This window comes from Saccoglossus kowalevskii, chromosome 9, assembly GCF_978046115.1.
Source record: "Saccoglossus kowalevskii chromosome 9, keSacKowa6.1, whole genome shotgun sequence".
Taxonomy (NCBI): Eukaryota; Metazoa; Hemichordata; class Enteropneusta; family Harrimaniidae; genus Saccoglossus; species Saccoglossus kowalevskii.
Window position 1 is genome coordinate 32395405 of NC_140649.1, and position 16011 is coordinate 32411415.

Sequence of the window (16011 nt, forward strand, 5' to 3'; positions counted from 1 at the left end):
ATCAACATATGATATAAATTATATCGGATTGCACAAACAAACAACTATCATATTGACATGTGTGATTTTTATCGTTGTTCACTGATATATAAAATACTTAAATATAGCGATAACGATAAAAATAGACTACTGTATTCTATATTTTCAGAAACCGTTTGATTTTTAAATAAAATAGAAAATGTTTGACTGTACCTCCGCGGAATGCAACCTCCAGTCGGTCTATCAAGTACAAATAGCGATTCATACAACATTTATGGTCGTCGCTTCAATCATACTGGTTATTTTGCGATATTGTACAAATCTAGGTTATCGTCGTCACAGACTGTTACTCAAATACCCATGGCATAACTTCAAGTGGACAATATGCATGGTGTTGTTCGCTGTGCTGTTAATAAGTTTAATGGAAGGCGTTGTGACTGACACATCACGAAATATTGAATCTAACCCTTACTTGTATATCCCCCAACTAATGGCATTGTTGGGTGTGATAACAGGTTTAGTATATTACCACCATATGGAATGTTGGAATCGACCTCATCTTGTATGGTGGTTGCTGCTTTACTGGATTATGGCTATTTTTGGAGAGATTATAACCGCATTCACTCTTTCACGGTACATTGGTTTTGATTGGAATATTTTACGTTTTGATATCGGGATAATCAATATCTTGTTATATCTACTATGCACTGCTGCTGAAACTAACATCATAGTCAATAAGGTAGGTACACTTGCTAATGTCGTGTATAATTATGTTCATAGAGTGATGTTATTGAACAGTTCGCAAGTCGTGTGTCTTGTTTACCATGCACTTGTCACCTCTACAACCAGTATAGAAACAGTAAAGTGACGAATTGGGTGGGGTGACAGTTATCTGACTAAAAACACGCACATCTTGCCAAATGGTATCACCTCTGTATCAACAGTGAATATTTCGGTGACATTTGAAACTTCAAGGTGAAGTGAATTTATATTTTTCATTGGGTGCATATACATGCAATGGTATCGTATATGGAACTAATGCGAATTGATTTGATGCTGGCGGAGTTCTTGTCTAGCCAGTGTAAATATACATTACATAAACATGCCATTTTATCGACGAATTGGCTTACAGTATCGAGTTGTTTTGCGCCCTCTACAGCCATCATTATTTCATACGCAAATTGTGTATGTTAAAATTTAAGAAGATCTAACTAGTAGCCTGGGGAACGAGTGTAAATGTGGTATATATGTTCTTAAAGACCTTCAAAAAAACACATACATATTGGGATAACAAAAAACACATGTGTCAAGTTAAAGTCAAATACATACACGTAAACTATGACAATTTGATCTTCTGCCCTTAAGATTTAATTAGGTCTTGTAGGTCAAATGCTATATACACATACACATATAATGTGACTAAGGTCTTCGTCCTTAACATGAAACTAGGTATTCGAATTTACATGAAGAACATACGCGTTAAGTTTGAATGGACTGGAGGTTATAGTTATATGACGGGAACATATAACTACTAAATATGACTTTGACATTTGACTCGAAAATCATAGATTTGCTGACGATCCTAGCTATCAACCCTTGATTTTGTAAAACAAGCGCTAGCATTCATAAAATGACTGTGACCTGCTGAGATTCATATTCCAAGCTTTTTCATTAACAGTTAATAATAATCCTCTGCTTCAAAGATAATTCCAGATTATGCTATGACCAACAATCGTACTCTATAACATGGTCGAGCGTCACACGCATTTGTATGTACTTAAATCATGTCACTTGTTTACAGATTAGTTGCAGTAAATTATAGCAGGGATGCCACAACAAAGTAAACACGTTACACAGAATAGCATCAATCCAGAAACCCGGGCTACGTGCAATTGTTGAATATATCACTCACTACCTCTGTAATTGCGAATTTCAAAAGAAAAACAACAACTATTTCTGTCATGTCACGTTCATTACAGATATCGTATGGACATCCAAAGACAAAACCTCCCAATGACTTGAAAAAAACAGATATGTATTACACAGATACATATACCCATCTATTATCCAGTTCTATTCTGTGGTGGGCAAGGTGGATATTATTAGACAAAAGACGTGCGTTGGAAATAAATAATTTGGGGAGCTTACCTGATGAATATGAATGTAAAAATGTAATGACAGAATTTTATAAAGCATACTCCTTTGAAAAGGTAAGAACGACAATTTAATAAGAGTTTTAGTTAGAGACATTGACAAATTATACTGCCTGATGTAGTACACTGTTTGGATAAATTATATGCGTCCCGCGAGAAAACAAAAACAAATATAATTTCTTGACGATGTACTTGTCATATATTTTGTTTATATAAACAACAGTATCTAGACACAGCTAAGATTTCCTGTACTGTTAGTCAGACTTAGTAAGAAATAATGACTATTTAAGTCGTCATCTTAATTTTGGTCGAGATCTGTTTGCAGTCAATAATTAAACTTTCTTTCTACAGAAAAAAGCCAGAGAACAAAACAGGGATGTTTCCCTATGGTGGACATATTTCAGAGTGTATGGTCTCCAAATGACCTACTCCGTTGTTTTACGCTTAGGAACCACAATATTCACGATTTTACCTTCACTCGCAGTCTCGGGCGTGGTAACATATGCATCCCAATATTACTATGACTCTGTGGTCCAGTATGTAAGTATGACTCAACTAGCACATTGTGTCTATTTCTATACGTAATTATATTATATATATTGAGCAGCACTTCCATTGTTACATCAAAGTTTATTTTAAAAGTTTATACAATTTCTTTTGGCATGAATGTTTGGATTTTGGTAATATTTCCCGTATTTTAAAACACTACTCACCTAGGTATCAAATAACTATTGTATAATACACTCTTTATAATTGTTTCAGCAATCAATCAGGCAAATTTACATCAAAAGTATACAACAGTTCGGATTCAATAAAACGTTCGAGACATGAATATTGAATACCATAAGTGTTAAAGATATTTCATATTAGGTGATTGTTTGTTAAAAAAAAGGTTTCGCATAATTGTCGCTCATGATGAATATAAACATATGGTTGCATCTCCACTGTAACTTGAGCTAGAATAAAAGTTTTTATAATTAATACACTAGGTGATAATTATAATCAAGTGACATAGCTTTGGTCATCAAATGGGTCGCGACTGTTGACCATGAATGCGCCCATGTTTGCGTTATTTGTATCAGTTTACAAAGATGCAATGTACACGAGGACTGCGCATGTGTCGAATTAGATAACCTCGTGGTAATGGTAGCCCAAGGAACCGAGGGATCAACGGGAGACGACAAACAAGAGAGAAAAGTCGATGAAATGATTGAAGCGAGCAATGAAAATGGTGCTGCAGGACCAAGCGATTCAAAATGGCGACCTACAGAAAGTTATGAAGCTGCCAAGAAAAGAAGATTGTTAAATTGTTATTCCAAATTAAGGCACTAGTAGACAAATTAGAGCCTATAAGAGAGTTCCTTGTCAAAACAAATCGCAAGGTATTGGAAATAGAAACATCCTTGAATCAGATCTACGAAAGAGTTGAAGAAATAGAAAAGGCGTACAGCAATGGGAAGGTCAAAAAGTACCTCGCTATACAGAGAGCGCATCGTGTACAGTCACTTCCGCTGTGTTCGGGAAAGGCAAGGTCAATAAGAGTTGCGTTTGTAGATGTAAGCATAGCACGAGTGGTACTATTTGCCGCTCCTAAGTCACTCATGAAAAATAAGTGCACAGGAAACGAAATCTTCGTAACGGACTGTGTCAGCAAACGAGTGGTCAAAGTGAGGCAATACAAAAAAGACAATCCAAGTAGGGAAAGCTACATTGCTTGACAAATACCCGAAACATGCATGAATGAAGATGAGACTGTACGTATGAAACCAGTATTTCTATAGGAACTCTTCGAAACTTGAACGCAGCTTAATAACAGTTTAAAAAAATAACAAGAATATGTGAGTAATATTTTGCTAAACATGAAACTTCAGGGAAAATTATTTGTAGAGCTTGGCAGAAAAATGTTGAATTGTACAATATAGATGCCGTCCGATTTTGCAGCCTGCTTCAACATCAGATTTTGTATTGACTTTGTTCATGTTTGTTATTTGTGTTTTTTTATGGCGTTTTACGAAAAAAGGGAATGATGTTGTTAGGAACACAGCACTCGATGTTCAAAATATATTTCATGACTATGACGGCCAATTAATAGTACTCAAAATGGAGTTTGAGGATTCTCCACTCATACTAATGAATACTTATGCGCCTAATAAGGAAGAACATAAAACGTTTCTGCTTATCTGCTTATGTTTCTGGTCCTGCTTATCGGAGGTTTAATGCATCTTTGGTGCGAGATGAAAAATACAATGGCTCACTAAAGAAAAAATGGTCAAATGGACAAGCAAATTGATATTAACCCGTGATAAAAGGATCATCTTCGCCAGCCAAAGACCATTTATTCGGTCGAAGCCTCAACATTAACCCTTGGAAGATTTCACCACGATTTATTGTATGTCGCACGCCCTCAAACGATTATAATATTCACTTGGGCTCATTTGATTTACCCAATTAGAACTCACGATAGAAACGACATATTATTGGTTATGTTATCTGTTTCGACAGTTTTGTCAGTTTGCTAAAACACGGTTTGCACAAATACTTGAACATTCAATAGTCTTTATTCAATTGGAAACGTGCCTTGACTCCCTGTGAATCAGCGCAGAGCCTAAACGCCGCCATTGTTTTAATCTGTGATGACCCCTGGATCTTCAAACCTATGATACAGCAACGCTGATTGGTAGCGCCAGGTTCTTGGCGCGCCCACTCAATTTAACTGCAGCGAAATACATAGCTTTTCCTAACACGATCACGCACGGGTTCGTTGGCCAGTTATGAATGGCCGGCTTGTGCGAAACCGTGCGTTTCGGACGATGGGAGAAGGCCAATAAGAAACAATCATGTTTTAAACAATTCAGAAAAAACGAATAAACAAATTCACAATCAACCAATATTCTAATCTGTACATGCAAGAATATTTAAATGAAACAAAAGAAGATGTGTTTTAGGTAAACTTGGATACCCAACAACTGTCAGAGCAATCCCAAAATTTGTGTGAAGGGAAATTGTCTATATGAGAAGTATTTAAAAGTATGAAAGCAAACAAAAGCCCGGGAAATGATGGATTAACCATGAAAAATATTGGGCGATAGTGGGGAAAATGGTAGTTGATTCTTTTAACTGTGCATTTGAGAGCGGCGAATTGTCTACATCACAGATCAGGATTACCGCAATTGAGAAACCGGGACGTTACAACCTATAATGAATGTAGACGTAAACCTGCTTCAAAATGTCCGGATAAAGGTTCTCTCCAAACTGATAGACCTTATACAGGCCGCCTTTTTAAAAAACCGTAGTATTCATGATTATATATATTAGACTAATAGTCGAAATCTTCCAATTCACCAAGAAAGCGAATCTAAAAGTTTTGCTATTGGCCATTGATTTTGAGAAGGCTTTCGATATGATCAGTTATTCAAGGTTTTAAATAAATTTAAATTTGAGCATAATTTTCAAACTTGGATTAAAACACTTTATAACAATATCGAGGGCTGTGTAATGAACAATGGTTTTAGCACTGGATATTTTAAACTACAAAAAGGAGTGCGACAAGGTGACCCCCCCCCTATCACCAATGCTATGTTAATCTTAAAATTGCTATTATAAATAGCAATCAGGACAAACAAATCATTTCTGGCATTACCGCATTGAGGACAGAAATCAAAGTGGCTGCATTTACAGAATCTACATGGGTATTGCTTGAGGTATTTATTTAGTAAAGTACAAGTAATACAAATGATGATTGAAAAGCAGACAGTCCAGGAATTTCACAAAATAATTTAATTTTTTTTGGAATGGGATAGACAAAAATGCAAGAAATTCAATGAGGGGGCAGGGATGCCTAAATGTGCCAAACTTGTATATCCTGAAAAAGATAAAACCGGATAAAACGCTATTTAAGCCTTAATATTGAACACCAATCTAAAATGCTTCTAGATAAACAACTTAAACCTGTTGCTGAGAATCTCATCTTCAGCTGTAATTGTAAAACAAGTATGCTGCCGGTACGATTGAGTGACTCTGTCAATGAGTGTTTTGATACTTGGGAGGCGGAAACAAAATCTCTCCGAAAGAATACAAAAATAATATATAATAATATAGAACAACGAAAAAATGTTGATGGGCAATAAGATGATATATTTTGAAGACTTCAGGAAAAAAGATATATTGAGAGTGTCAGATCTTTTTGATGAATATAATCTGATTCCCTGGCAAACTATAAGCCAAGACAATCTCTCTTTGCTTCAAAAACTTAAGTGGCTAGGACTGGTGTCAGTCATTCAAAATGAATTGAACTCAACTAGACAGAATTACCCCCACCCTTTTTTTCGCACCGGTACGTGAATTAAAAATGAATAATAATAACTTTAATACACTACTAAAAAACCTTCAGAGGGTTTTTGTATGGTAAGGAACATAAATACATACAATACATAAGAGATAAAAAATAAAATGTTAGTAAAATAAAATAAAAAAATAAATTAATTACTTTCTGTGGTTTTAAAAATTGTGCTCTTTAAGTATTTTGCTAAAGCTATATTATTCTCCATAATCTTTTTAAATATGGAATTCACATCCATTGTGTAAATATTTATTGAACACTCATCAAACAGTTTTTTTCTTTGTTCTATATAGCCAGTACAAAATAGCAGGAAATGTTTTTCATCTCCTAATGCTTTAGTGTTACATTTATTACAGTGTCTATTTTCTAATTCTATTTTGGGCTTTGTTCTTCTACCTAATTCTATTTCTAAGTTGTGGTCACTCAGACGGAATTTTGAAAGCATTTTCCTGAGGCTGAAATTTGAAATGTTTTGCAAATAATTTTCCATATTATAGCTTACTTTGAATAGTTTGTATGTTCTCAGTTTTGTTCCCCTATTTTCATTGGTTTCACTGAAATTTAGTTTTTCTCTCCATCTTTGAATATAAAACTCAGATAGTCTGAGTTTTACTTTTTTTAGTATTTGATTCCAATTTTCCATATTGTGATCATTTTTTATTTTAATTAGATCATGTCCCAGTGTAGCATTAATAGTCCTTACCCAGTTTGAATTAATTTTTATCATTTCATCCAAGGCTAATTTTAAAATGTGATTATCTGGCAGACTATATAGTCTATGGCAGTATTTAATTTGAGCCAAATTAATTTTTAATTTTACTGGTAACCTACCAAGTTCTGCTTTCAAACCACTAATTGGCGTCATTTTACTCACTCCTAGGATAAACCTGTAAAAATGACTGCAAACTTGCTCTAAACTGTTACTGTCAGTTGTGATTTCATTGGCCCAGATTTCTGCACCATACATGAGTATAGGTGAAATTAATTGGTCGAAAATTTTCAAACTAAGTGCTGGTGAGATTATTTTGTGGTTTAAGACTGTTTGTCTGATGCTGAAAAGAGCCTTCATTGATTTATTTTTTAACATAGATAAGTTTGTTTTAAATTTCCCATTTGGAGTAAATATTGCCCCTAAATAGCAAAACTCGCTAACAGCTGTTATGTCTTGGTTGTTGATTTTAAAATTCATGTTTTTAATCAGTCTGTTGCTGCAATTAAATACCATGACTTTAGTTTTCTTTACGTTTACTTCTAAATTCCAATTTATACAATAGTCATTTAATTTGTTCAGACAGCTTTGTAGGCCGTCTTCCGTTTCTGAAATAAGTGCAAGGTCATCTGCATATTGGATGCAATTTATAGGTTTCTCGCCCATTAGAACTGGTTTATCAATTTGATCCCCAAATAATTCTGGCAGATCGTTCAGAAAAATGTTAAATAAAGTTGGTGATAAATTGCAGCCTTGCTTAACTCCACAGGTAGACTGAAATCCATCAGTTATACCCTATGACAATTTAATTTTATATTTAATATCCTTATACATAGATTTTATTATTTCATAAAAGTTCCCTGTGATACCACTGTTTTGTAACTTCAGAAAGAGTGCATCCCTCCAGATGCTGTCGAAAGCCTTTCTAAAGTCAACAAAACATGTGTATAACCGTCTTCCAGAACTGCTGCTTTTATTTTTATTATAAATTGTTTTTTCAACTGCTGTTTTTAACAGGAAAATTGCGTCTGTCGTTCTCCTGTCTTTCCTAAAGCCAAACTGCATGTCGGTAAATAAATTATTTTCTTCCAAGTATGTGGTCAATCTTTGATTCATTATGCCAGTAAATAGTTTTGAGAGACAACTTGTTAATGCAATAGCTCTATAATTACCAAGATTTAATTTGTCGCCTGATTTGTGTAGTGGAACAAGAATCGTAGATTTCCAGGTTGCAGGAAATTTTCCACTATCTAGAATACAGTTGAAAAGTTTCTGTAAACATCTTATCATTAACTTATTTTTGGTTTTCAACATTTCATTGGCAATGCTGTCATCAGCAGCTGATTTATTGTTTTTTAGTTTGCAAACAGCGCTAAGAATTTCTTTGTATGTGATAGTTGAGTTTAGATATTGGTTGGGAATTTGTCGCATTTCTTTTTCTATAAGATTATTTTGTAACTCATGATTTTTAATGTTTGTTTTATTATAGAGTTTTGAAAAATGATCAATCCATTTTTTTCCGGATATTGTTGTGTCTTGATTTTTGGTCTTTTGATTACGTAGGCTTTTCAGCACAGACCAGTACTCATTTTGGTTGGCACTGTCCATATGTTCAAGTTTGGACACCAACATGTTTTTATATTCTCTTTTTTTATATTTTATAAGTTTTGTATAATGCTTTTTAAGAGTATAATATTGGTGTTTGATATACGGGTTGGTTGGTTGTTTTGTTAGCAACTTAGAGGTACTAATTAATTCCCTTTTTAGTGTAGAACACGACTTATCAAACCATTGTTGTTGTTTTGGATGTTTATAGTTTTTATTATTTATTGTTCTTTTATTGGTTACTTTTTTAAGGCAATTATCTGCTGCATTAATTAATATTTTGTTGAATTGATCTGTTGGTTCATTGACATCACTGTCTTTGAAATCATTGGCAAGGTAGTTTTTGAACATTGTTTCAAAATTTGAATTTTGTAACATGATTTTGTACTTTTGCTTTGCCTCAACGTCCCAAATGAATTTTTTACAGTGCGGTTTCAATTTATTCACAAGCTTTGTGTTCGTGGTGTGATTGTAATTTACAGTTAGTGAGAAACCAATAGGACAATGATCTGACAAGTAATTAATATCATGAATTTTAAGATAATCAATATGTCTGTGTAAATCCTTTGTGCTAATGCAGTAATCAACTGTACTTGAACCGACCGGATTATGACAGGTAAAGTTTCCATTTAAATCACCTATCTTCCTACCATTGGCTATTAAAAGATTATTTATAGTACAAAGATCGACTAATTGTTTGCCAAACTTATTGTTAGTTTTATCTTGGGTGTGCCTTTTTTCAAAATTTTCTAAAGTGTAATTATTTGGAGTGGGTACATGAATGTTATCTCCAAATGCAATGTAATCAATTAGATTTCCATTCCAGTGCGACTATTGAAATCACCTGTTATAATTACCTGGCCCTGATTGGAGAAAACTGTTATTTCTTTTTCTAAAATGCCAAAGTAGTCAACATCTAAGTGATAAACCGAATTTTCGGGTGGAATGTATATACAACCCAAATAAATATCATTTTCTAATGAGAAAAATTCCTTGTCCAATTTACACCAAAGGAAGTCGTTAATTTCAGACTTTATTTCCCTCAGCCCTCCCCTCAACCCTGATTTAAACAAAATTGCCACTCCCCCAGAGTTCCTCCTACTTCTAGCTGATTTGCATTTTCTGTCTGTTTTAAAATAACTATAACTGTCTAATACATCTAATGAACTACTATTACTACCTAGACTACCTAACCACGTCTCTTGTAAGCACAAAATATCAAATTTCTTTAAAATAGAAGTAAAATCAGATTCTACACACTTAGCACCAAGGCCGTGAATGTTCCAACTACCTACATTAAGATTAGTCTGCCTAATACTGTTGACAGTTGTTGTTTTCATCATTATTCTATTCTCCACGATACGGGGTTGCAGGCCACAAATTTTTGTTTTTTAAATGAAAAGTAATAAAAAAATTTAAAGTAAAATATAATGACATTGATAATTACTTAATGTTATGATGATGATTTGCTGGAATATTGAAGTTAAATATTAGTAGTTGTAGTAGTCATGGTTTATAATTCTATTGTTTGTCTGCCTCTCTGATCGTTGAATGTATTTGTTGTCTGTATGTTGATAGCTCTTGTTTACATGGTCATCTTCATAACCTCCACTGTGATAGTAAAATTGGTCAGTAGCTGCAGGACTGTAGTGAGAATCTTGATGATCATTATCATATCGTCGATGTGAATGATGTTTCTTGGAATGATCATAGTAATATGCACTGTCGTAATGGCTATTATGGTCATAGTAGTTTTCACGATTGTTGTGTCTGCTATGGTACTGAATGGGACGATTGTATTGTTCATCATGGTGTTGTATGTAAGCCTGGGTATACTGATACTGATCATGGTTTTGGTTTCTGGAATTATTATTGCAATCTGATCTTGGTTGATAAGGTTGTGTTTGTCATATTTGTGATACTGTTGTTGATCATGACTACCAGAATTTCTCGTTTTCTGGTATTGAGGGTGAGTATTTCTCTGGACATGAGCAGCTGTGCGTTTGATGTCAGCTACTAGTAGACTGGTGCCTTTAATGTTAATATGGATTCCATCACTGGAATACATATCCTTAGCACTGCTTAGCTTTCTATGTTCCACAAATAAACAGTTCATAGTGTTATTGCATTTAAGTCTAGTTGTACTGTTTATATCATCTATCACTGTGTTTATGTTAGCTTTATCGTTGAACTGTGGTAGAATACATGACATGGATTGAAACAAATGTATAGCCCTATGATAAAAATGTCAACGTACACTTAAACAATGGAATTCCAATTTAAAATTCTTCACAATATTTCATACACCAACAAAAAACTGCATAAAATCCACTGTGTACTTTTTGTCAAAGTGAACAAGAGAGCTATGAGCATCTCAGTGAATGTCTGTATACAATATCATTTTAGAAAGACTTATTTTATTTTGTTGGGAGAATCCTTATAACTGGGGCATCCCCAGCAAGCTTTATCTGGTTATTTCTGATCCAGACAAATCACTGATGGTGAACTTAATTCGTTTTGATCAGGAAACATGTATACTTCTCAAAGATGAATGGCGGAAAGCCAAATTTAATAGGTTTCTTGTACTTTATTAGGCGAATTTATCAGCGGAAAATAATAACGAATCGGGGTTGCACTTTAAAAAATGGGTTTCTATAATAATATATGTGAGATAAACGTGTGTATTTAACATAGTAACTACATGAATGTACTTTCAGGTTTTGTTTGATTTCTGTACTGTATATTTTATAACTTTTTACAGAACATGTAATTTCACAATCTATAATTTAAAAAAAAAGATGCAATGCACCTTTGGGGAGTTGACATCTGATATATATTTGTTTTGTTCTTGTGGATTGTTTTTTTCTGTCGTTGTTTAGTCGTTTTTTTGTGATTTTGGACTTAAACTTTCTAATGGAATCTACGTTTGGGTATATATAATTTTATGGCTATGAAAGCACTGTTTGTTAATTAACAATGATATTTCTTTACTTGAATCACACTATATCATTTACCTGAACTACCATATAACAATGAGGCCCATTGTGTTCTCTTTTAGAGTTTATCTGGGAATCGAATGTATAGTAACTATATTCAAATATGCAATGAAAACATGTATTTTGTAATTTTGTTGTTGATACTCAATACTGCAAGTCTAATCCGGTGATGATTTACCATAGACAAAAAAATTTGAGTTTGCAGGACACACAAATGAAAACATCACATCACATCAACATCATTTAAATATGAATATCTCAAACATTTCATGGCAATCATTTGTTCAGTAGGCTTCCTACTAATAGCCGTATCCTTTTGACTTTTATTTCAACTGTAACATGTCATGTAACATGTCAATTATTAATGTTATAATTCAAATATTGTGCATATTGATAACAGTTATATACGTGTGTTATCGGTTTTGTTGTTATTGTTTATGCAGACCACACCGTTTGCTACGGTTCAAGAAATATTCGCTAATGGATTCGTACTTGTTATTTTAATGGCTATGTGCTTTATCGTATCATGTATAATCATCGTGACATCCTATCGTGTTGGATTGACGGTTAGTGTCAAAGTAAAAACAGCGATTCAGGTAAGCTATTTTATACTACAATGCCCGATGTCTTTATTTGCTTAATATATAATATTGTTTTGTACGTACTTTATTACATAACCATGATGCATATCATTATTAGTGAAGTTTAATGTTTCACACTAAAAATGTAAGTGGGTATACAGAGGGGGGGTTACAGAAAATAAAAAAGGCATTTTATGTTTTTACAGGAAATAACATGAAAGTTACACTTACAGTAAACAATATTTTTTTACATTTTACAAATTCCTGATTACATTTTACAGTTTGTTTTAATATATTTGATAAATATCGTAATATCGTTAGTAGGGTTTCATTATACAGTGTGTCATAAAACTTTAATAGAATTTCTAAGATATATATTTTATGGAATATAAGATATTTTGTATATTGTTTATCGCGGTTTATATAAACCATAATATATCTATATCGTATATGGGCCATTTAAAAAAACCTGATATGTGTACAAATAAATTTTCTGAAATATGATTACGATTCTATACGATTTCTATAAAATACCTTCAAATAAGTATAGTTATAGTATTAGAATAGCTATAAGTATTATAACAATCTTATACTAGACGTAAAACCTGGTATTAGGAAGTGCCATACTAATCTTATAATTTATTTTCGTAGGGTGGTGACTCAAACTGGCCACATTTTTTTCATCAAAACCTCGCTATCCAGTCTGTATTTCAAATAGTAATTATAAAACTGCTATTTGCACAGACAGATGGCATTGGCTTGCTGTATACAGGCTGGATATAGTGTGAGGGTTGACATAACTGCAATATTTAGCAAGAGCTAGCTGTTCTTTATTGCTTTTCAATTTTTTTATGAATCTTGTCAGATTAATACATTTCAGCAGATAAAGCGAGCATTAAAACATGGCGGCCTTCTGTGTAAAATTTGTATTGTTGTTCGTTCCCAATAATTAGTTTTCCCTTGGAGAGTGCTAGCGTAAACAATATTTATAAGCCATGTACATTTTTATGTATGTTTGCAAGTACATTTCAGTCAGGTCCCATTCTATAATGTTTAGTTCAACTCAGTTTTGTATTTTGTTTTTGCCCGAGTTCAATGAGATATAAATTTGTTTTTTTTTGTGATTGTATACAGGTGACTGCTTATTTCCGTTGATTTTTTTCAATGTCATTTCTAAGATGACTGTGCTTTTCTGTGTAGTATTATTATCGGTGTTTCAAAACAATTTAAAACGTTTTACCAAATATATGATTATTATGTTATTGGGAGCCCGTCTCCGTACGACGTTTACATGTTATTGGAAAGTGGTTCTTTCGATACTTTTTTAACATGCCAAGTACACCCAAGTAGTCTTTGAATAGGCCCCTATATTTGTCATCTGTTTGTAGATGTAATACTCTCTGTAAATCAATACCGATACTACAATTCAAATGTGGGTGTCACCTTACAAGACTTGTATATAGTGTCAATTGATTGGATCCATTATGAGCTTTTGGACTGTTACTTCGTGAAGGCATACTCACACTGCCAAGTTTTGATAAAATGTGTATTTCTAATACTTTAACATGTAATGCACGTAACCAAAGAGCGTCATTGATTTATTGACATACATTTAGCAGAAATTGCATATCTGCATTTAAATTTTCAAGTTAATGTTCAACAAGATGTAAAGTATACTATTCTATTGTTTTATCAACAGATGCTAATTTATGAGAAATCATTGCAATTAAGGTCGTCATCATATGACGAGACATCCGCGGGAATGATTATTAATAATTCATCAGTTGATGCGATTGCCGTACAATGGTTCTTGCAAACCATAGCTATATCTATTAGCGTGCCCTTTTCCGTAAGTACTTTGCTCAGCAATAATAGAGGGGTTCGGCTACACGTGTTATGTGTACGTGCACGCGAAGAATCCGCCTTGCCGTAGACGTTTATGTGTAGACCGCGCAATTCATTGTGCATAATGACCACCAATATTGATTAAGCATTTTCAGTAGATAATCACAATAGGTATGATTGAACCATGGCAAAGAGTTTAGGATAGAGATAGGATAACTGACGATAACATTAAAGTCGATTTTCTATACCAGGAGACGAGCAACCATTGACTCGCCGTCGGCACAGTTGATTAAAGAAACAACACAATATTCATATCCATTCAATCAGCTTCTTTTAACTCCGCGATTACAACATGTGTATCTCTATATAATGACGTGTTGTCAGAGTATTTTGATAATTTTAACTGCATTTCAGGTCATAACTACAGCAGTTCTGATAATTTGGAAAGTTGGAATGGCCGGAGTCATTGGCCTCTGCGCTTTTGTTGTGTGTATCCCGATATTGTCAACCATTATGAAAATACAAAGAAGTGTTCAGCGAAAAAACTTAGTAAGTGCTACAGCAAAACTACATTTATGAGTGTGTGTTTATCCTTGCAGGTAATAAATGCATTACATATAATTTAATTTGTCTCAAAACGCTTGTCAAGTCTATATTATGAATTTTTAAAAGATGGTCATGTGATGTTTTTTTTTTTGCATGGCAAACTAGGGATTTGCTGACGCACGATTGAAGAAATGTAACGAGTTGTTCCATGGTATTAAATTGATAAAGATGTGTGGATGGGAGGAATTATTTTCATCTCACATTACAGAAATACGCAACCAAGAGATCGCTCAAGTGCGGCGTATTGGATTACTCTACACTGTTTCAGGTAACCGTTATAGATGTTATAAATGTAGATTGGAATATGTAGCTTTGATTGGTTCAAGGATTACAATTTTAGCGCATTTGCAATCAGTACATATTGCCATTCATGTTTCAATATCAGAAGCATATTTATTTTCTCAGAATTACTTGTATATATGTACTGGCTTTTGAACTAGAATATTGGAAATATAACGCCGAATAGATTATGCTTTACTAACCTTCTTTCATTTATTACAGCTTTCGTATCTCAAATTTTGCCAATCGTAGTTCCATTTATTGTAAGTATGCATAGTTTGTCAGAATGACGAACATATATTTTTTTATTTTATTTATATTGATGACTAAATCCAGTTTAACAACTATGATGTATCTACATTGAACACAGATATTTGCTGTGTATTCTGCAATCAGCTCAACTCCTCTAACACCGGATATAGCATTCACGACGCTGGCCTTGTCAAATTTAACTGTCGGTATGTTATTGAGAACGGCCACTATGATCGGTATGTTTGTTGAAGCACTGGCCAGTAACAAAAGAATCGAAAGATTTATATCTCCAGACACAGATGGATCATCTATCGAAAGTGATGATATTGATGTAACATGCAAAGTAAGTTATTTATTTATTTATTTATTTATTTATTTATTTATTTATTTATTTATTTATTTATTTATTTATTTATTTATTTATATTTAATATTTTTTTTATTTTTTATTATTTATTTTTTCGCAGAACCTTGGACAATTTTTGGATCAGGATGAGGACGCAAAACGCCTATTGCAAAATGGCGAAACAATGAACTATCAGGCAATACAGATGAGTAACACATCTAAAATAGGTGTGGTCGAAAGCGCAGCACAAACAATTGGCCCTGATATCGCGATTGAGGTATGTTTAAATAAACATTTCAATATTGAAAGTGCCATGTATGTT

At 33.4% G+C, this 16011-nt stretch overlaps 1 protein-coding gene across 2 annotated transcripts in view; it reads left to right on the forward strand.

Moving 5' to 3' along the window:
* Positions 1-567: 567 nt before the first annotated feature.
* The window catches only part of LOC144343172 (ATP-binding cassette sub-family C member 9-like), a 37389-nt gene continuing 21945 nt past the window's right edge, over positions 568-16011 (forward strand). For both annotated transcript variants that reach the window (XM_085503414.1, XM_085503413.1), the window contains exons 1-10: positions 568-718; positions 1959-2189; positions 2484-2672; positions 12225-12377; positions 14062-14211; positions 14622-14756; positions 14919-15081; positions 15315-15355; positions 15463-15687; positions 15811-15966. In XM_085503414.1, coding sequence (XP_085359540.1) covers positions 569-718; positions 1959-2189; positions 2484-2672; positions 12225-12377; positions 14062-14211; positions 14622-14756; positions 14919-15081; positions 15315-15355; positions 15463-15687; positions 15811-15966 — 1593 coding nt within the window. In that variant the 5' untranslated portion in view covers position 568. The remainder of the gene's footprint in view (positions 719-1958; positions 2190-2483; positions 2673-12224; positions 12378-14061; positions 14212-14621; positions 14757-14918; positions 15082-15314; positions 15356-15462; positions 15688-15810; positions 15967-16011) is intronic.